General features: G+C 38.0%; 1 protein-coding gene across 9 annotated transcripts in view; it reads left to right on the plus strand.

The window, feature by feature from the left end:
- Nucleotides 1–22365, plus strand: part of ADAM22 (ADAM metallopeptidase domain 22) — a 239367-nt gene that overhangs the window by 177354 nt on the left and 39648 nt on the right. For all 9 annotated transcript variants that reach the window (XM_042248675.2, XM_042248676.2, XM_042248678.2 and 6 more), the window contains exons 16-23: nucleotides 972–1043; nucleotides 1258–1350; nucleotides 7436–7516; nucleotides 11289–11339; nucleotides 11558–11621; nucleotides 13234–13339; nucleotides 15572–15691; nucleotides 20395–20563. In XM_042248675.2, the coding sequence (XP_042104609.1) occupies nucleotides 972–1043; nucleotides 1258–1350; nucleotides 7436–7516; nucleotides 11289–11339; nucleotides 11558–11621; nucleotides 13234–13339; nucleotides 15572–15691; nucleotides 20395–20563 (756 nt within the window). The remainder of the gene's footprint in view (nucleotides 1–971; nucleotides 1044–1257; nucleotides 1351–7435; nucleotides 7517–11288; nucleotides 11340–11557; nucleotides 11622–13233; nucleotides 13340–15571; nucleotides 15692–20394; nucleotides 20564–22365) is intronic.

Consider the following 22365-nt stretch of genomic DNA (forward strand, 5'->3'; position numbering starts at 1 on the left):
AACTTTTCAACTTGGTTCATATGTATTCTTGATATGCTGAATGTCTGCATTTCTGAATTAAATTAATCATGGGCTATTCTGATGGGAACAAAAAGCAGGTATAAATTAGAGTTTTGCTTTCTGAAAGACGTTCATTTTCTTTTCATAAAGCCAAAGGAGGATTCAGGGTTTGCTTACAAAAACAGCTTTACTTTGCATTTCTTTTTCATTTTCTTGATGCATTTTTTTCCCCTTTGGATACTGAATCATAATTCATCCTGATGGAAAAGGAGGTCTTTGTCCTCTCATTAATCCCCTCTCTGGGGCAAATTATTACTGCTGTTCTCTGCAGAGCCATGTGAATAGGTAGAGCTGAATTTTATATTAAATAAATCCATGAATTTATTAATTTTTGTGATGTTTTCCTCATTGCCCACAAAATAACTTTGTTTCACAAGTTAATACAGTTGATACAAAGCTTTTCACAGGTAATTGTATTTGATCTTCAGAATAATTCATTATGTAGATGGAAACTAATATTATTGTTACTATTGTTTTAAATACTAAAACACTTGGGCTCTGAGATGGCAAGCCATTTGCCCAAGATACATGGCTAAGCCAAGATTTGAATACAGACATTCTGACTCCAAATCCCTTGCTCTTGTTTGAAATGAAATTTTAGGAGTCCATCTGGCTTTGTTTTAGCCAATGCCTAGATCATTTTTTGCTTTGATGGCACTTATCAGACCCTATTTGGTGTATGCGTTATATATGAAAATATGATTAAGTCTGAAATGGAATCAATACTAGACACTTTTAAAGTTTCCAGTTCTAAAATTCTACAGTCATACTTTATAGCTTAGGAAAATAAAAAATATATTTTGAAATGACTGACAGGCCAGAAGTGTAGTTGTGACACTTGGGGTCTCTCATATTATATTTGGTGCTGACTTTTCTACATTTTAGTGCCCTTCCTGTTTTTCATTCCACAGCTACTTGATCCTCCTGAGTGTGGCAATGGCTTCATTGAAACTGGCGAGGAGTGTGACTGCGGGACCCCTGCAGTAAGTCTTTGAGTTTGGATGATTTCTTTAGGTTATTTGGGGATATTCTAGATCCATACTGAACCATACAGAGCAAGTCTTGTGCCTAGAAATTTCATAAGATTCTGGAATAAAGATGATAATTCTGAGACTGTACATTTATTTTGGAAAATAGCCTGATGCTTTCAGGAAAATGACACCACTTTCATTTTTTCCAAATGTTTATATTCCTTAGGAATGTGTCCTTGAAGGAGCAGAGTGTTGTAAGAAATGTACCTTGACTCAAGACTCCCAATGCAGTGATGGTCTTTGTTGTAAAAAGTGCAAGGTAAATAAATGTTGACTGATAACCAACTGAAAGAAAAGAGGATATATTTGATAAGTTATTAAGGCAATAACTTAAATAGTTAATATTTAAGGTAAACATAAGCAAATAACAATAGACAATAGTAAGACCTGATGAATGTTGAGTGACAAGTGCCAGAGGCTTTATAGGAGTCTCACAAGTCTTATGAGGAGTAGTTACTACATTTATTCCTATCTAACGGATGACAAAGCTGAGGCTTGTAGTGATTAAATATACCAAGTAAATAAGGAGCTAGGGCCTGTGTTTTTGTAATCCCTAGAGTTTGTGCTCTTTGTACTGCCTCCCTGAAGAGCGTGCACTTTAAATGAAACCATTTAATGTGCTATAATATATATGTATTAAAAGACGCTTACTCCTTGGAAGAAAAGTTATGACCAACCTAGATAGCATATTCAAAAGCAGAGACATTACTTTGCCAACAAAGGTCCGTCTAGTCAAGGCTATGGTTTTTCCTGTGGTCATGTATGGATGCGAGAGTTGGACTGTGAAGAAAGCTGAGCGCCAAAGAATTGATGCTTTTGAACTGTGGTGTTGGAGAAGACTCTTGAGAGTCCCTTGGACTGCAAGGAGATCCAGCCAGTTCATTCTAAAGGAGATCAGCCCTGGGTGTTCTTTGGAAGGAATGACGCTAACGCTGAAACTCCAGTACTTTGGCCACCTCATGCGAAGAGTTGACTCATTGGAAAAGACTCTGATGCTGGGAGAGAAGGGGACGACCGAGGATGAGATGATTGGATGGCATCACCGACTTGATGGACGTGAGTTTGAGTGAACTGCGGGAGATGGTGATGGATAGGGAGGCCTGGCATGCTGTGATATTCATGGGGTCGCAAAGAGTCGGACACGACTGAGTGACTGAAATGAACTGAACTGAACTGAATAATAATAATAATAATAACATAATGTAATATAATTTAAATGAAACTATTCTTTGAATAATGTGTTTCCTTTATTGTAAAGCCAAGTAGATATTCAATTCAGTTCAGTCCAGTTCAGTTGCTCAGTCATGTCTGACTCTTTGCGACCCCATGAACTGCAGCACACCAGGCTTCCCTGTCCATCACTGACTCCGGAAAATTGGTGATGCCATCCAACCACCTCATCCTCTGCCTGCCTTCAGTCTTTCCCAGCATCAAGGTCTTTTCAAATGAGTCAGTTCTTTGCATCAGGTGGCCAAAGTGTTGGAGTTTCAGCTTCATCATCAGTCCTTCTAATGAATATTCCGGACTGATTTCCTTTAGGATGGACTGGTTGGATCTCCTTGCAGCTGAGGGAATCTAAAGGGTCTTCTCTAACACCACAATTCAAAAGCATGAATTCTTCAGCGCTCAACTTTCTTCAGAGTCCACCTCTCATATCCATACATGACTACTGAAAAACCATAGTTTGACTAGATGGACTTTTGTTGGCAAAGTAATGTTTCTGCTTTTTAGTATGCTGTCTAGGTTTGTCATAGCTTAACTTCCAAGGAGTAAGCATCTTTTAATTTCATGGCTGCAGTCACCATCTGCAGTGATTTTGAAGCCCCCCAAAATAAAGTCTGCCGCTCTTTCCATTGTTTCCCCATCTATTTCCCATGAAATGGTGGGGCCAGGTGCCATGATCTTAGTTTTCTGAATGCTGAGTTTTAAGCCAACTTTTTCACTCTGCTCTTCACTTCACTTTCATCAAGAGGCTCTTTAGTTCTTCACTTTCTGCCATAAGGGTGATGTCATCTCCTTCTTTTCATGGTGCTCAACTTGAAATGTCTCATGTATTAGCTGTTGAGGCAACAAAAGAAATCTTTGTAGACATTAAAACACCTTTCATCTGTTGTACATCACTGTTCAATGCATCTTTACACACCTTGGCTATTTTCCTTCTCCCAATAACATCCTCATGCCTGTCTCCAAATAGTTAAGCCTTTACATCAAGACTCTGGTAATTTGGGGCTTACTTTGCTCTAAGAAATCCATTTTTTCTTTCCTCATATAAAATCTGGTATAATTTTATATTATTTCTAAGGTATAATATCTTTCTTTCCCTCCAGTCTGTACATTTTGCAGAGGCAGAGCCAGGCATTTGCACTGTAATTGGACCAAGACTTCAGTAAATAATTGCTGAATGAATGAATAAATATGCACAGCATTCTCTTACTAATTCTTTGCTGACTGATCGGCTCTAATGAATTAATAGAGGGCAAAATATGAACCTATCATATTTAATGCCCTACTGTGTGCCAGAAGCTGTACTAAGTACTTGCAAAATATATCATCCTATATCCAGGTTTCTTAACTGTGGCACTGTTGACATTTTTGGCAAGATTGTTCTTTATTGTGAGGGTTATCTTATGTCTTGAAGGCTATTTAGCAGCATCTCTGACTTCTACCTACTAGTTGCCAGCAGCATCCCTCCAAGTCATGACACCATGATGTCTTACTGCTAAGTCGCTTCAGTCGTGTCCAACTCAATGCGACCCCATAGATGGCAGCCCACCAGGCTTCCCCGTCCCTGAGATTCTCCAGGCAAGAACACTGGAGTGGGTTGTCATTTCCTTCTCCAAAGCATGAAAACGAAAAGTGAAAGTGAAGTCGCTCAGTTGTGTTCGACTCTAGCGTCTCCATGGACTGCAGCCTATCAGGCTCCTCCGTCCATTGCCAAATATTCTCTGGTTGAGACTGCTGTCTTAGATAATGCTCATAGCTACACTTTGGGGATGGATATTATTATCTAGATTTTTTCCAGCTGAGCAATGCCTATCTCAGGGAAGTGAAATAACCTGCATAGTCTCACTCAGCTAGTAAAGAAGAAATGTGCAGTTACACCCCAGATCTGCTGGCAGCAGTTTCTGTTGTTCCCACTTTACCACTGTGTCTCTGGCAGAGTTTTAAGAGAAGCAAGGCACTGGCAGAGATCTCTGAAAGCACTCTCTAAAAAAACAAAGATGAAACTAAATGTGAAACACATATTTTTTCATTTTGTCTACCTCAACTGTTTACTCTGTTAGTTTCTCCAACTGCCATCTAGGGATTCCTAATCATATATTTTAATCCTCAATGTTTTAAGTCTGCCCATCCATTAAATTGAAGCTGAAACTCCAACACTTTGGCCATCTGATGCGAAGAACTGACTCATTTGAAAAGACCCTGATGCTGGGCGACATTGAAGGTGGGAGGAGAAGGAGGTGGTAGGATGGCATCACCGACTCAATGAACATGAGTTTGAGTAAACTCCAGGAGTTGGTGATGGACAGGGAGCCCTGATGTGCTGCGGTCCATGGGGTTACAGAGTCGGATATGACTGAGCGACTGAACTGACTGATCCATCAAATGCAGTCAATTATGCCATTTTTTCTTGGATTCATAGAATTAAGCTCTTTGTGATATAATCACTGAAAGGAGCAAGTACAAAATAATAGAATTAAAATACATAAAATAAAATGGTACGGTTAACTATCTTAGAATATGAGTTACAACTTTACCAGTCAAGTAAGATCTGTTCTGCCACTTTCTCTACCCCATACTCCCATCTCACCCCACCCTGGGCTCCTAGAGGAGTCAGAAGCAGAAGAAGAAATGAAAAAGAGGGATCAGAACAAAATGAGGAAGCATGTGTATTTTTGTTTTCTTCTATATGTGTTTATAATGATTTATCTGTAAGTCAGAGTTAGCAAGCACTTTCTGTAAAGGGACAGATTTTGGGGTTATAAGGTCTTTATGTCAGTTGCTCAACTCTTTCTTTGAAAGCAGCCATCAAAAATACAGAGGAAACATGTGGCAGTGTTCTAATAAAACTTCAAATACAACACAAACAGGCAGCCAAAATTGTCCTTGAGGCATGATTTGGGAACTCCTGCTGTAAAATATTGCTTATTTACTTCTTTGCTCATTTTCTATTTTCTTTATGTGAAAATTCCAAGAGGGTGGTGATTTGGGTTGACTTACTGCTTCACCCCAGCACTTAGCACAAGTCCTCCTCTACCATGCTGATTTTTGGAAGTTTCCTGACAATTCGTGAACATTTACACTCTTGTATGAACTGTACCTTAAATCTGCTTATACTTCTACCTCAAAAGTTCTAAAATGGTAGCTTGTACCAATTCCCAGAAGGAAGAGAACCAAAGTATATTAAATTAACTTATCTTGCTTGTTTCCTTATTTTTATGGCCTATTTGTTGTTGTTGGTCAGTTGCTAAGTCGTGTCTGACTCTGTGATCCCATACACTGCAGTACAGCCTCTCCTCTGTCCTTCACTATCTCCCAGAGTTTGCTAAAATTCATGTCCATTGAGTTGGTGACGTTATCTAATCATCTCATCCTCTACCATCCCCTTCTTTCAATCTTTTCCAGCATCAGGGTGTTTTCCAATGAGCTGGCTCTTTGCATCAGGTGGCCAAAGTATTGGAGCTTCAGGTTCAGCATCAGTCCTTCCAGTGAATATTCAGGATTGATTTCCTTTAGGATGGACTGGTTAGATCTTGTTGCTGACCAAGGTATTCTCAAGAGTCTTTTCCAGCACCACAATTTGAAAGCATCAATTCTTCGGCATTCAGACTTCTTTATGGTCTAATTCTCACGTCTATGCATGACTACTGGAAAAATCATAGCTTTGACTATATGGATCTTTGTCAACAGAGTGATGTCTCTGCTGACATCACATTTTTATATGCTGTCTAGGTTTGTCATAGCTTTCCTTCCAAGGAGCAAGAGTCCTTTAATTTCATGACTGCAATCACTGTCTGCAGTGATTTTGGAGCCCCAGAAAATAAAAACTGCCACCGTTTCCACTTTTCTCCCATCTGTTTGCCATGAAATGATGGGACCAGCTACCATGTTCTTCATTTTTTGAATATTGAGTTTTAAGCCAACTTTTTCACTCTCTCCTTTCACCCTCATTAACAGGCTCTTTAGTTCCACTTCACTTTCTGCCATTAGAGTGATATCATCCCCACTAAATTCTAAATTCTTTGCGAACAAGATTCTTGTGTTTGTTTTCTGTTGAATCTCCACTGGCTGTGCCTAGCACATTTTAAGTGCCTAGTAAATGCTTGATGAATGAATGAACAAACACAAAATTTTGTTCAGCCCTTTGGAAAAAGTATCTGTTGAATTCCTGACTGGAGTTGGCACTGTGCTGCTCATGTTCTATGAGCAACAGGAGGCTCAACTGCCTGGAGGATGGTGAACCAGGGAGAGAGGATGGAAGTTGTGTGTGGGTGTGTGTTGGGGGAGAAAAGGGGTCTAGAATACTGTATATGCTTGTGTGAGCAGAGTTAGAAACACAGAAGGACGCAGCCCCAAATAGTAACCTTTTAGAGCAAGAAAGAGAGTGGGATTGAAGAGAAAAAGAGAAAGATGGTAGCTTTATGTATCTCTTTTTGTTTTGTTTTAATGAATACTCTTGCAACTGATGAATCCAACAAGCATACAAGTTTATTTGTATGACTCCTATGCTTTAAAAAAATATGTGAGTTGAAAACAGACCAAAGAAGAGTCTTACAGACAGGTACAAATAATATAAACATTAAAAGGGAATAAAAGACCAAGCTATAGATCTGTAAAAAAAAAATGATGCAGGAGGAGAAGATGGTAAAGGAAATCATGAAAGGAAATAGCTTTGCCATTTCCTCTAACTTTTACAATTCAGTCCAAAATGTAACTTTCAAATTCTTAGCTGATGAGGTAAAAAAGAATAATATGATAAAAGTGCCAGTAAGAATGAAGGATAAAGTGTAAATCCATAAGCTAGTTGGAAGAAAGAATTGCTGGAACTTGGACTGGCTTGTCCTTCTGGTACAGATGTACCATCAAGCACATCCTATTTTAGCTAGATCTTGTAAGGCTATGTGTGATGACTATGCAAATTACTTCATATGTGAGAAACTCGCCCTGAGAACTATTAAATTAACATTTTCATGCAGTATGGTTTTCACAGATTTTCATCTTAAACTAGTTTAAGGTATTCCTATCCAAAAAAAATTCATTTTGCATTTTTAAGATGATACTGTAAGAGGTTTGTTTTTTTTTTTCCTTTGACAGTTTTGCACATTGAGTTTTGTTCATTTTAGTTTCAGCCTATGGGAACCGTGTGCCGTGAAGCAGTAAATGATTGTGACATTCGTGAAACATGCTCTGGAAATTCAAGCCAGGTAACTTATGAATCATTTCTTTGAATCCAAGGGGGGAAAAGTTGGAGTTTAGTGAACTGACCCTCAGATGGAATGGAAATGGGCAAGATATTCATGTTTCTCTTTCGAGTCAACTCTTTCTTTCCTTTCATTAATTTTTTGGAATTGAAGTTTCAGTAAGCAAAGTTTGAGCAGATGTTCAGTGTGATTTTGTCTTACCGTTGAACTAATCTTAAGACTGTATATCTGCCTTAACTATTTTGTTTTTGTTGAAAGTAGGGAATAAAAGGCTTTTGTGTTTAGTCCAGCTAGTGAAGGAGGAAACAGAAGGACTCTCTTCAACTGGTTGAAACGAGTTAGACAAGGCAGAGAGAACCACAGGATACTGGGTTCTGAGGCAGGGCCTGTCTTGACTTTTATTTACCTGAAACAGCTTGCCACTAATTGCTGATTTTGAATTTAATATCATTTAGTTGTCAGTAGGGAAGATAAGGGCTTCCCTAGTGGCTCAAACGTTAAAGAAGAATCTGCCTGCAATGCAGGAGACACGGGCCCCTGGGTCAGGAATACTCCCTGGAAAAGAGAATGGCTAGCCATTGCAGTATTCACGCCTGGAGAATTCCATGGACAGAAGAGCCTGGTGGGCTACAGTCCATGGAGTTGAAAGAAGTCATACATGACTGAACGACTAACACTTTCACTTCAGGGAAGATACAGAAGTTAATAAACTTCGTCAGGGGATCACAGATCTCAGTGTATGTGTATACAGGCAGTCCTTTCTTGGCATTTAATGCAGGATCACAGCAGTGACCATGAAAGCTGAAACCATGTGAAGTATTGTAGTAATCAATGGAAAAATTTACAATTATTCTGTGAGCTTTAAAAAATATAAAGTGATTAAAAACTCCCTTACTGTTGGACTTAAATGAATAGAGAAATGAAAAAAAAAAGAACTAATATTTATTTAGCTCACATTAAATTAAAATGAAAATATTGAAAATTAACGCATTTTATTTCTTTGTAAAAAACTTATCGCTAATTTGAGCCGTGCTTGCCTTCTGCTGGTCGGAAACCTAATGATACTTAGTGAGCATCTTTCCTGTGTCTTGTTGAATTGCTACTCTCCTAACTTTGGGTCAGTTTTTTGACATGATCCTTTGTGCTTTCAATGTTGTGAAATATCCAAGAGATGTGAAGTTGTGAATGAGAATTGTTTTGCTGAACAGTGGTATCAGCATCCCATTCGCATAGTCACTGATTTTTTTTTTCTGTCATGCTATTTACATTTGATTTTACTTTCTCTTCCAGTGTTATCACTTTTCATTTCTTTGCTGCACTTTCACCTTTGGCCAGTTTCCTCTTTCAACTATTCAGTTTTATTATAAGATGTCACATGGTATCACCCAGAGACAGAAAGGCAACAAGCTATGTCCTTTGTTGTCTGTGCATGCACTGAATGAACAGATGCTCAGTGATCAATCCTGACAGACGCTGAAAGAAGCGCCTAGACAGGCTGTTGACCGTGATGGCCGTATCTTATTTACCAAGCGATTGGTGGGCTGAAGAGCTAACAGCAAAGTTTGTTCTTCATGCAATTACCCACACTTAATCTACTGTGGTAACTGAAACTGAAACTGTGTCTTGGGGGTACGGGTGTTATTTAACAAAACCATAGTGAAATTCCTTCACACTGGAGCCATGCAAAGTGAAGACTGCCCACATCTTCCTTTCTCTAGAGAAAAGAGAATTAGTAGTGGTTTATCTGTGCTGTGCTCAGACAGTCATGTCCAACTCTGCGAACCCATGGATTGTAGCCCGCCAGCCTCCTCTGTCCATGGAAATTTTCAGGCAAGAATGCTGGAGCGGGTTGCTATTTCCTACTCCAGGGAATCTTACTGACCCAGGGATCAAACCCGCATCTTTTGCACCTCCTCATCGGCAGGCAGATTCTTTTTTTTTTTTTTTTTAACTTTACAATATTGTAGTGGTTTTTGCCATATATCAACATGAATCCGCCATCGGTGTACACGTGTTCCCCATCCTGAACCCCCCTCCCACCTCCTTCCCTGTACCATCCCTCTGAGTCACCCCGGTGCACCAGCCCCAATCATCCTGTATCATGCATTGAACCTGGACTGGCAATTCATTTCACATGTGATGTTATACATGTTTCAATGCCATTTCCCCAAATCAACCCACCCTCTTCCTCTCCCACAGAGTCCAAAAGACTGTTCTATACATCTGTGTCTCTTTTGCTGTCTCGCATACAGGGTTATCGTTACCATCTTTCTAAATTCCATATATATGTGTTAGTATACTGTATTGGTGTTTTTCTTTCTGGTTTATTTCACTCTGTATAATAGGCTCCAGTTTCATCCACCTCATTAGAACTGATTCAAATGTATTCTTTTTAATGGCTGAATAATACTCCATTATGTATATGTACTACAGCTTTGAAAGAGACACGTGTACCCTAGTGTTCATCGCCACACTGTTTATAATAGCCAGGACATGGAAGCAACCTAGATGTTCATCAGATGAATGGCAGGCAGATTCTTGATCCCTGCGCCACCCGGGAAGCCCTACTTTAACCATTAAAAATGCTTTCTTTGAAAAGCGGTCATCCTAAGAGATTAAAGATTTGCATTCTTACTGTCTAATTAGCATTGTTTTCCTAAGCTTACGCCTGGTGAGGATGGGGATACAATGAATAATTACCTAATGGGCTCTGGGAATGAAAGTATGATAAAGCAACTTCTTTAAAATGTAATTATGTGATAAGCAGGATTTCAAAAGAAATCTAAATCTGAAAATTATGTGCATACAAAGGTGTTCTTGTTGCACTGGTTGTAATGGCATAAATTTGAGATATTTATAAGTAAATATTTTAATACATTGATTATATGACTTGTTAGCTCAGGGAATGCGTTATAGCTATAAAGATGATACCTACAAAAAAGTTAAATTTGCATGATGAAAGTAAAGGGCTGAAACAGAATATAAAGCATTATCTATAATCTGATTATACTTATATTATAAAATACCACATTATGTTGAAAAAGGTAGAGGAAAAAAAATGTACCAAATTATAAAAAATAGTTGTCTCTGGATGGTGGGAATATTAGAGACTTTGGTCTTTCATTCTTCCTGTTTTTGTTTTTTTTTTCACATTTCCTAACTTTTCTCAAATACGTATGTAATTACTATAATAATAGAAAAATGTATACTAAATTTTAAAGTTACACTCTGTTTCTATCCAGATAGGAATGCTTTGCAATCTTTTGCAGTCTTTTCTGCAATTGCTCCAAGGGAAGAAAGGGGGGAGGGTGGCTATAAAACATGTCTTTTTCTGACATGTCCAAGGTAGACTTTCACTTCTAAGTATAAGAACTGTTACTTCTCATGGTTAAAAAAGGGGAAACCGTATCTATTGCTCCATCTGGTGGCATCCTTCTGGCTTTGTCTTGTGTTCCTGTTTTTCTTACTCTGAGAACTAGTGTGTCTGTCTAAGTTAGCTGAGTCTTTGCTGTTGGTTCTTTCTATCTGTAAATAAGGATTTACAAATCAACTGCTCTTTTCCTCTGGTAGATCCATATTTTTAGGGGAAAATGCATCAATTGTTACATTTCCTTTTGTTTTCTCTTGATCTTTTTTTTTTTTTTTATTTTCAGATGATTTGGGAAACCACCCTGTATTATGAGACTTCATTTTCAAAATGAAAACCTTGAGAGAGATTAGCTCATCTTAATATCTTGCTGTGCATTTGGTTCATATTTCTCTTTTCTTTTCCTAGTGTGCCCCCAATATTCATAAGATGGATGGTTATTCCTGTGATGGTGTCCAGGTAGGTTACTTCATCTTTACCTAAATGTTTCCTATATACCAGCACAAAAGAAATACTAAGTCTCACCAAAGTAGGAAGATCATATTAAATGTTTCGTAGTCAACTCTGAAGGTAAAATGCCTTTATAATACTCACCTACTAGTTTTCCTGGTCATAGTTTTCAGTTACCTGATGGAAGTAGACGTTGTGCTGCTAATGGGTATGCTTTTCCATTTTAGGGAATTTGCTTTGGAGGAAGATGTAAAACCAGGGATAGACAATGCAAATACATCTGGGGGCAAAGTGAGTAAATGACAAGGCTTGAGCCTTCTCCAAGTCTGGCAGCTGGCCCAAGGGCATGTGAACTGGATGGAAGTAATGTTTCAACCACTTTATTATGACTTGGGGACTTTCAGAGCCACTGCAGCTCTTGGCAGGAGCACTTTTGTGGAAATTACAGAAAAGCACCTCCTTTGATAAGACACAGCTCTGTACGTCTTGGCTAGTTAGCCATGTCTTTGAATGGAAAGTGCCTTTTCTGTCAGGCAGGTAAAATCCATTCTAGGGTATGCAACTTGGAGAACAAAGCATACCTGGATTTCTGATGCTCTTATGCTGTCTTTAACTTAGTATCCTAAGGCAAAACCCATCAACTATGTGGAATGGACATGGACCCCAAGTGGGGCACCCTTGGATAAGAACTGTAGCCTTTTAGCTAGAATTGCCTTTTCTTTCTTATCTCTCTTTCTTAAACTCTAGCTGGTTTTCCTAGTTATAGGTGAATTTCTGCTAAGGTAGCTCTGTCATATCAGAAAGAAATTTTAATATTATTCCCTTCAAAGTTTGGTAGATTTTCAGAAGGAAATATGTAACATTTATATTTAAAACATTTAATTTAAATGCATATTTAAATGTTATATTTTTCCAGAAGTATTACTGGCCCTTCTGAAAGAAGTGTTTAATTCAAACTCTTTCAAAAGATTATTTATATTGGAAAGCAAGCTATAAAGATAATGATAACCCTTAACTGTCACAAATACTGGCTATAATCCTTTTGGGAATGGAAGTGTATGCTCTCTTTTGAACAACTAGAGAAACATTGGGATGGGAGAACATTTTAGTTATGTAGGCTTATGCTCTGGACAAAGAAATATGGTTTTTGCTTCCTCCTCTTGGAGAAAAATTAGTGGCTGACAGCAAGAAGTAGGAAAAGAAACTACCAAACATCATCAGTTTAAAAAATATACTCATCTTTTGATTAGTTTGCAAAAGTTGTTTTGATCTAAATCTTGGATAGCTCCATTAACTGACCTTGGCTTTAGCAACAATAAAATCCTGACAAAAATGCTGACATGAATTAAAATGTTATTTGACAATCAGAGATTTAACATGAATTGAGATTTGCTTACAAGCAGAGTAACTTTTTGATAGCCATTAAGAATTAATAAATAAGGTGGAAATACTGCTCTTTCTTGAGTCTTTAATTATCGTGCATCATTCTTTTAATAAAATTGTCTTTATGATTCATAAAAGTTGCTGAGTGAAAAATTCATGCTTTATATCTGGCACTGAGATTAAAGCATTGAACATTTGTCAATGAACCATTTGGTAGCATCTTTCCGCAATTATTGGCAAAATTCTCAGGAGTGTTATTCTCAGAACTTACAGCCGGCATCATATCAAAGATCTAAATAGGTTTCTTTTCAAGTTTTAAATGAGCATTTGTGAGAAATGCACCCAAGTGATGGGTGCTTTTGGTATGGGGAACTCTTGTGAAGCAGGGGTACAACCTTTGCAATTGGTAACATTGTAGTGAAAGAAGAGAGTTCTTCACAAGTGTTTTCCCCTTACTGCAAACAGTTGAACGGCTCATGTGGTTTATCTCTCACTGATAGAAAACTCTATTCTGCTTCAGATGTGATGTCATCAGACAAATACTGCTATGAGAAACTGAATATAGAAGGCACCGAGAAGGGCAACTGTGGGAGAGACAAAGACACGTGGATACAGTGCAACAAACGGTGAGACGGAGAAACGGGCCGAGTGTACACCTCGTTCCGGGCACCGCTTCTTCAGCCACCAGGACTTGCCTGTTTTTCTGCATGCCATCAAGCATTCTCTCTCCCTCATCTCTTCCCAGAGTTCCAACATCACCTTTGCAGAGGGTTTCTGAATCTCAATATGTATTCTGACCTCTCTCCTAAGGCTCAGGCGATGCCTACGGCTGCCTTAGGTCTTTCTCACCTAGAAGACACCTGTCAGCATCTCAAAGGCAACCAAAATTAAAGCCAACAGAATGTTGTCAGTGCTGATAGATGGAATTATCTGACTCTGACTTTACTAGAGAACTCTTTTCCCCAAAGATCTTAATATCTCACTCTCCTTCTGTTTAGAAGCCTCGGAGTGATCCTTGATGCTACCTTCTCTCTGATTCATTATCCAAATGACAAATCATGTTTATTCTTCTCTTTCACTCCTCCACAATTTGTCTTTAATTCATCTCTTCATTTCTGTGCCTATTGCATTACCCCAACTAAGACCTATGTCAATTCTTCAACTAATAGAGAAACCTCTTAGTTTTCTCTGCCAGCAGCGTCTAGCATGATCCCATCAAAATAATATTTTCCTGAACCTTTTGACCATGTCAGTTCTTTGTTCAAATTTCACTGGTTCCACATACTTAATTGATAGTAAGAATAACATCTATTCGGTGCACACTATGTGTTAGGAACTGTATTACACTTTACATAAGTGATGTCATTTAATCTTAATGGTAGTTTGCCCTATTCTATGGAGGAGGAAACTGAGACAGTTAAGTTGACTAAGGTCACGTAGCTAGGATATAATAAGAGCAGAATTAGAACCCAGCAGTCTGATTTTAGAATTTTCTTTTAACCACTTTGTTTAATGCAATACCATCTTGCTTAATACATGAAATGGAACCTTAGGTTGGCACTGTACCTCTTCCATAATTTTCCCCAACCTACATATTTTGTTTTTTTCTTTTCTACTCTTTCAAAGTCTAGCAAACCTTGCCATTTTTAATATATTTTATTGTCCTACTTTCACATGGGTATGTGTGCTATTCATACTTTAGGAAGTACCCTATATACTCCATAAAAAAATTTTACCTATCCAAAAAATTACCCATCCCCATCCCCTTGGATAGCACTTACTCTGTAAATTATTTCTGGATTATTTTAATTGTTATTATTTATTTCCCCACACCTCCCTCTTGTCCTGCATCCTTTTACTACTTTTATGGTCCTTGTCACTAACTCTATGTTTTATAGATGTTTAATGTATGTAATTTCTCTTCTTACCCACAGTATAATTTCCTTAAGAATAAAAATCGTCTAATGTTTTTAATATTATACTAAAGTATTTAGTAAACTCCAACAAAAGATGTTGTATGTCTTCTATGTTAAAAAGCATTTAAATTTGTGATATATACAATAATGTGATGATATAACTTTTAAAATTTATTTTTTAATACAGTAGTACATATATTTCTACGTTGGCGATAGATGCAAGTCTTAATTTTTCTCTTTCTATATGGTAAAGTCTAATATTCCATATATAGTTGCTGGCCTGCTAATAAGTCTTTGCAAGACATTTATTAGAATATGTTTATCATTATCTATCTTAATGATTAAAATGTGTTAAATATAGAGAATATGTAAGATAATAGTTAACACAAATGAAAATATGTTACAAGTTAAATTAGAATTGTATGTGCTAGCTGGGGGAGAAGTGGAATATATTGGAAAAGGAATCATGATCCTATGTGGTTGAGAAGCCACAAAGTATATAATCTGTTCTTTAATTCTGGTGCCATTGGTTGAAGAAAACATTGTATTCTAAAAGAATACTCATTCAAAGTTCACTCATTCACTTATCAAATATTTTTTTTAATGTCTTAGTATATCCTGTGATGTGTTATGAGGAAAGAGATTCAGATATAAAAGAAGTCCATTTGATGGGTAATTTTCTTTAGATAAATACTTTGCGGACAATAAAGGAAAATCTAGAACATAGTTGGGATTTTGGCACACCAAAAGTTTCAGAGAAGACAGTTTTTAAAGCTGGAAGTAAACTTATTTGAGGTTATTTTGTTTTGCTTGTAATTTGAAGAAATAGTACAGTTGATGAAAAAACAAATGCTTAAGTAAGATAACATTATTGTTCTAACTGTATGGATTTTGCTGTATCTTTGAAGGAAGATGTAAATACTTGGTACTTTTTTAACACAGGGATGTGCTTTGTGGTTACCTTTTGTGTACGAACATTGGTAATATCCCAAGACTTGGAGAACTCGATGGTGAAATCACGTCTACTTTAGTTGTGCAGCAGGGAAGAACATTAAACTGCAGGTAATGAGCTAACCATTCTGTGAGAACATTAGCCATCTTATTTCCCAGGAATGAAGCTTAGGATTATTTCTATTTTCAGTTCATATGTATGTTAGTAAGATGAAATGGATTCTAGTCCATAGGGATGATTAAGTAAATCCTGACAGAGAACAGACAGAAGGGAAGGATTAATTGAATGTGGACTATTGTATGGTAGCTAGAGTTATGTTTAATTGTCCAGTTAAATCTTGCAGGGTTTAGTTTGCATTTCATTCTTATCAGTGGATTAAATAAATGTATCTTCTTTTGCTCCCTTATGAAGTCCCTCCAAAATGACACTAAACAGATATTTTTCTAGAATTTGTATGTCCATAGGGAAGCAGAAAAAGGGAGAGGAAACTGCAGCAACAAAATTCTAGAACATGGAGAACAAACAGATGTGTGGCAGATGATTATCAAACTAAAAATGCTGAAGTCCTCAGTCAGTAATGGGGAAAACCAAGAAACTGACTCAGGATGTACTGCCAGTCCCAAAAGGCTCAAATGGGCAGCATCATCTACTTCTGGAAGAGGGAATAAAGGATTTGGGGATAGAGGAAGGAACTCAAATGAAAAAGACAGGTGAACTCTGTTAGAGAAGCTGCCAGATCTACAGCTTTGTTCCCTGATCCAACTAAGCTGGTGACTGCTCATCCTCCCATGAAAGATTTGAGCTTTACAGTCTGCAAAGAATAAAACAGAAGGTTTCCAAGCTTACTGTCAGCAGAAAAATCAGTTATCAGAGGTGTATAGAAGTGGACTAGCCTCGCTGATATTCAGTCAGAAAGTCCCAGAACTTCCAATCATCTGTCTGGTTCCCCAACTCAAATATAAACAAGTGACCAGATTTGTGAAGAAAGACTCTAACCTGAAAAGAGAGACAGAAATGACCAGAAAATGCAAAAACTACCTATAAATATTTTAAGATACTTCTATCATGAAACAAGAATAGGGTAGAATTTTTAAAAGTGAGGAATATTAAGAGAAAACAAAGGAAAGCTGTTAGAAATTTTAAAAAAGATGGCAAAAATTAAACTCAATAGTTGAAATTATCTCCCAGAAAGTAGAGTAAAAGAGACAAAGAAAGGGCCATAGAGTAAAGCTAACCATGTTAGAATATAAATAATAAAGAACAGAGAAAACAGCAGGGAGGAAATTAGCAATGACTAACTCTAAGAACATTATCTAGAACCTTTGGACTTGAATTTCCATATTACCAGGCTCACCAGGTGCAAGGTGAAATCAGTGAAATTAGTAATACATCAAAACTTATCAGTATGAAATTTCAGAACCTAAGGAAAAAGAATCCCAACTGTTTCTAGAGAGAAGAGAGAGAGGAAAAAAAAAAAGGAATAGGCATTAGAATGGTTTCAAATCTATCAACAAGAGTGCTGGGATCTGAAAGACAATGAGAAAATAATTTCCAAAGTAGAATTCTGTACTCAGGCAAACTATGAATCGAGTGTGAGGGTAGAAAATAAAGAAACACTTAGATATGCAAGTTTGCCCCAAGTTTATTCCCCTAAGTCCTTTCTCAGGAAGCTATTAGAAATTGTGCTCCACCAAAATAAAGAAGAAAACTAAGAAAGAAACATAGGGAATTTAGGAAACAAGATATCCATTCTGGAGAGAGACAGGGCAATCCTCCAATGAATAGTATCTTGGAGAAAGCCAAGATACCCAGCTCTGTACCATTTACAGGGCCCACCAGATTGGATAGGAGCAGGGGAACTCCAAATGGAAACTCTAGGAGAGATTATTTCAGCAAGATGAACTGATGTTCAGACACATCTTAAGTGGAGATTTTGACAGCAGGGTTGGAGTAATTTTGAGTTAGTGACAGATGATTCAGTGATCAAATAAGAGACTTGATGTTGTGATGACTCATCTAGAGCCAGACATCCTGGAAGGTGAAGTCAAGTGGGCCTTAGAAAGCATCACTACGAACAAAGCTCATGGAGCTGATGGAATTCCAGTTGAGCTATTTCAAATCCTGAAAGATGATGCTGTGAAAGTGTTGCACTCAATATGCCAGCAAATTTGGAAAACTCAGCAGTGGCCACAAGACTGGAAAAGGTGTTTTCATTCCAATCCCAAAGAAAGGCAATGCCAAAAAATACTCAAACTACTGCATAATTGCGCTCATCTCACATGCTAGTAAAGTAATACTCAAAATTCTCCAAGCCAGGCTTTAGCAATCCGTGAACTGTGAACTTCCAGATGTTCAAGCTGGTTTTAGAAAAGGCAGAGGAACCAGAGATCAAATTGCCAACATCCCTGCATCATCGATAAAGCAGCAGAGTTCCAGAGAGAAATATCTATTTCTGCTTTATTGACTATGCCAAAGCCTTTGACTGTGTGGATCACAGTAAACTGTGGGAAATTCTGAAAGAGATGGGAATACCAGACCACTGAACCTGCCTCTTGAGAAACTATATGCGGGTCAGGAAGCAACAGTTAGAACTGGACATGGAACAACAGACTGGTTCCAAATTGGAAAAGGAGTACATCAAGGCTGTATATTGTCACCCTGCTTATTTAACTTATATGCAGAGTACATCATGAGAAACGCTGGGCTGGAAGAAGCACAGACTGGAATCAAGATTGCTAGGAGAACTATCAATAACCTCAGATATGCAGATGACATCACCCTATGGCAGAAAGTGAAGAGGAACTAAAAAACCTCTTGATAAAAGTGAAAGAGGAGAGTGAAAAAGTTGGCTTAAAGCTCAACATTCAGAAAACGAAGATCATGGCATCTGGTCCCATCACTTCATGGCAAATAGATAGGGAAACAGTGGAAACAGTGTCAGACTTTATTTTGGGGGCTCCAAAATCACTGCAGATGGTGATTGCAGCCATGAAATTAAAAGACGCTTACTCCTTGGAAGGAAAGTTATGACCAACCTAGATATCATATTGAAAAGCAGAGATATTACTTTGCCGACTAAGGTCCTTCTAGTCAAGGCTATGGTTTTTCCAGTGGTCATATATGGATGTGAGTGTTGGACTGTTAAGGGAGCTGAGCACCGAAGAATTGATGCTTTTGAACTGTGGTGTTGGAGAAGACTCTTGAGAGTCCCTTGGACTGCAAGGAGATCCACCAGTCCATCCTAAAGGAGACCAGTCCTGGGTGTTCATTGGAAGGACTGATGCTGAGGCTGAAGCTCCAGTCCTTTGGCCACCTCATGCAAAAGGTTGACTCATTGGAAAAGACCCTGATGCTAGGAGGGATTGAGGGCAGGAGGAGAAGGGGACAACAGAGGATGAGATGGCTGGATGGCATCACCGACTCGATGTACATGAGTTTGGGTGAACTCTGGGAGTTGGTGATGGACAGGGAGGCCTGGCGTGCTGCATTCATGGGGTTGCAGAGTCAGGACACAGCTGAGCGACTAAACTGAACCGAGTCTGAGGGAAAATGAAAAGTTGTACAGGTAAAAGAAAAGGTATAATTATGGTGTACTATATCACTCATTTACTAAGTCCTAACAATGCATGATTTGTTGTTGATTTAACTATTGATCAACAAAATGTGTAATGGAAGGAAAGGGGAAAGAGATGAATTCTCAAATTCCATAGAGGGCAGTCAATTGATAATACTGAAAATAGGAAAACTAAAAATAGTAGTGATATAAACTCATTATTTAATAATGTGTATATAAATTTAAAAAGAATCAGTTAAGAGTAGAAAGTGATTTCCTCCAGGGAAGGACATAAGAGGAGTAGGGGCAATGAATCCCTTCACTGCATTGTAAAAACCAATTTGCCTATTTAACTCATAAAACTATATGCATGCATAATTTTGATAAAAATAAACAATAAGAATGGAAATTTTTGTAGTAGCATTGACATGGTATTATATGAATAAATAGATCGTGAATATACATGTTTAGTCCCTGTCCTATTTATTTATTTGTTTTTATCCTGTTTCTTTTTTATTCCTACCTAATGTATGGGTTGCTGTATTGAATAGTTGTTGCAATAGTTTTAGTTCAGTCAGTTCAGTTCAGTGCTCAGTCATTTAGCCATTCTCAAATATACAGTTGACCCTTGAGCAACACTGGTTTGAACTACAAGGGTCTATTTATGTGCATGTTGTTTTCAGTAAATACAGGTCTTTTTTTTTATATATATATATAAATATGTGCTACAACACTACATAATCCCGCAGTGGTTCAATCTGTGGATGTGGAACTTGGATTTTCAACTGCATGGAGGGGTGGTACCCCTACCCGCCATGTCGTTCAAAGGTCAACTATAGTTTGCAAATAGAACAATCTTTTGGGGAAATGTAACCAAATCTACAAAATTCTCATCATTGTTTGAAATGTATTTAAAATCTTGAAGGTACTTATTTATCAAATCAAATGTTATTAATAATGGCTTACTTGACTTGTACATGGCATAGTAGCCAAAGGAAAATGATAAAGCCATTTCAGGCCCTTGTTATAATAATTACATTTAAATCCTAAGGAATATAAATATCTGAAAATAATTAGATAGAAATATTCAATTGCTTTCTCCATTTGAAGATTGAAAATGTTTATGCTACTTTAAAAATTAGGTAATAAAGAGAAAATAGATAAAGTGATATTGCCTACTTTTAAGTTTTTAAATGTAGTCTCAAGATAAATGTAAATTAACAGAATCCTGCTTTCTTTTTGCTCTCAATTTATTTTTAGTGGTGGGCATGTTAAGCTTGATGAAGATGTTGACCTTGGCTATGTGGAAGACGGGACACCCTGTGGTCCCAAAATGATGTGTTTAGAACACAGGTGTCTTCCTGTGGCTTCCTTCAACTTTAGTACTTGCTTAAGCAATAAAGAAGGCACTATTTGCTCAGGAAATGGAGTAAGTATTCACTGCCTCACCATAGGGATCTATTCAGTTCTTTTATATCAGAGAAACAGATATGACCCTGAACTGCCTATTGCTGTAATAATGGAAAACATGCTTGCCCATGTTTCTCCAGCTAGTATATAAACAGTCATGTGGTCATAGTTGTTTGTATATTTCTGTTGTGTAATCTGTGAAAGCTTGGGAATGAGAAAAAGTTTCATCTTCCTAACCAAATTCTCCCATTTTCCACTCTTATTAGGTTAAATTGATCTAATTTAATATAATCTGAGTTTTCTACAAGTGACTTAGGAGATAAATTTTAACAAACTATAATGGGATGAAAAAGGGAGTACAAAGTAGGGGCAGTGGCCACAATACTTAACAATTGGTATGGTCCAGGCACTGACTGGAGAAGGTGATGGCACACTCCACTCTAGTACCCTTGCCTGGAAAATCCCATGGACAGAGGAGCCTGGTGGGCTGCAGTCCATGGGGTTGTAAAGAGTCAGACACGACTGAGTGACTTCACTTTCACTTTTCACTTTCCTGCATTGGAGAAGGAAATGGCAACCCACTTCAGTGTTCTTGCCTGGAGAATCCCAGGGATGGGGGAGCCTGGTGGGCTGCTGTCTATGGGGTCGCACAGAGTCAGACACGACTGAAACGACTTAGCAGTAGCAGTAGCAGTAGTAGACACTGACCAGTTAGAACAGACCATAAATAATTGCCTTGACCAAAACAGTGGGTACCAGCTAAGGATAACGTCTAGAAATAGAAGCAGAATAATTAAGGAAATGAATCGCAGAGATGAATAGAAAGAATGGTGGTGCTGGTGGTGCTCAGACATGTCTGATTCTTTGTGACCCTATGGGCTGTAGCCTGTCTCACTCCTCCATCCATGGGACCAGGCAAGATGACTGGAGTGGTTTGCCATTTCCTTCTCCAGGGGATCTTCCTGACCCAGGGATTGAACCCAAGTCTCTTGCATCTCCAGCATTGGTAGGCAGATTCTTTACCACTGTGCAACCTGGGAAGCCCAAATAGAAAAAATGGTGGTATTTAAAAGGCTATATATCTGACAAGATATAGGTAAATTTATAGGTTAAATAAACATGCTCTATTAGCAACTACAGTTTTGTCATTTTCAGTTAGAAATTCTACACTAATGAAAATTTCTTGAATCTTTTTCTTTTGGCATGCGCCATGATTTTCTTTTTATCTTCTCTGGGTTCCTTCTGGTTATACTATCCAGTTGAGAATCCTTGTCCAGGAAGTGTAAGCCTTCAATCCCAGTCATTCCGTGTATATCCCTGAAGGATACACCAAGAATTTCCTAAGGAAGGTCTTAGTAATGTTACTTTTTGCCTAAGAATAGGAATTCTCCTGGTACAGGAGAATAGAGAAGGTATATAGGAAGTAGTTTTGCTCTATAATTTAAAGGAATCTGCTAAGGTCTTCTTTCCTTTATAAGTAAGAGGATGTTAGGGAGAGATGCTTTTTGGGAGATGGGAGTAAAGCATAATGGAATAATTTCTTGATCATATGCTAATGAATACCTGTATCTTACTCATCTAGAAGTCCTGAGTATGTAACGCAGAGTTGTGTTAATTAACTGTTTGCTTAAGGAATGAGTAATGCGTGATGAGTGATGGGGCTTCCCAGGTGGCACTAGTTGTAAGGAACTCACTTGCCAGTGCAGGAGACCTAAGAGTTGCAGGTTCGATCCCTGGTTCAAGAAGATCCCCTGCAGGAGGGCATTGTAACCCACTCCAGTATTCTCTCCTGGAGAATCCCCATGGACAGATAGCCTGGCA

This window comes from Ovis aries, chromosome 4 (genome assembly GCF_016772045.2).
Source record: "Ovis aries strain OAR_USU_Benz2616 breed Rambouillet chromosome 4, ARS-UI_Ramb_v3.0, whole genome shotgun sequence".
Lineage (NCBI taxonomy): Eukaryota > Metazoa > Chordata > Mammalia > Artiodactyla > Bovidae > Ovis > Ovis aries.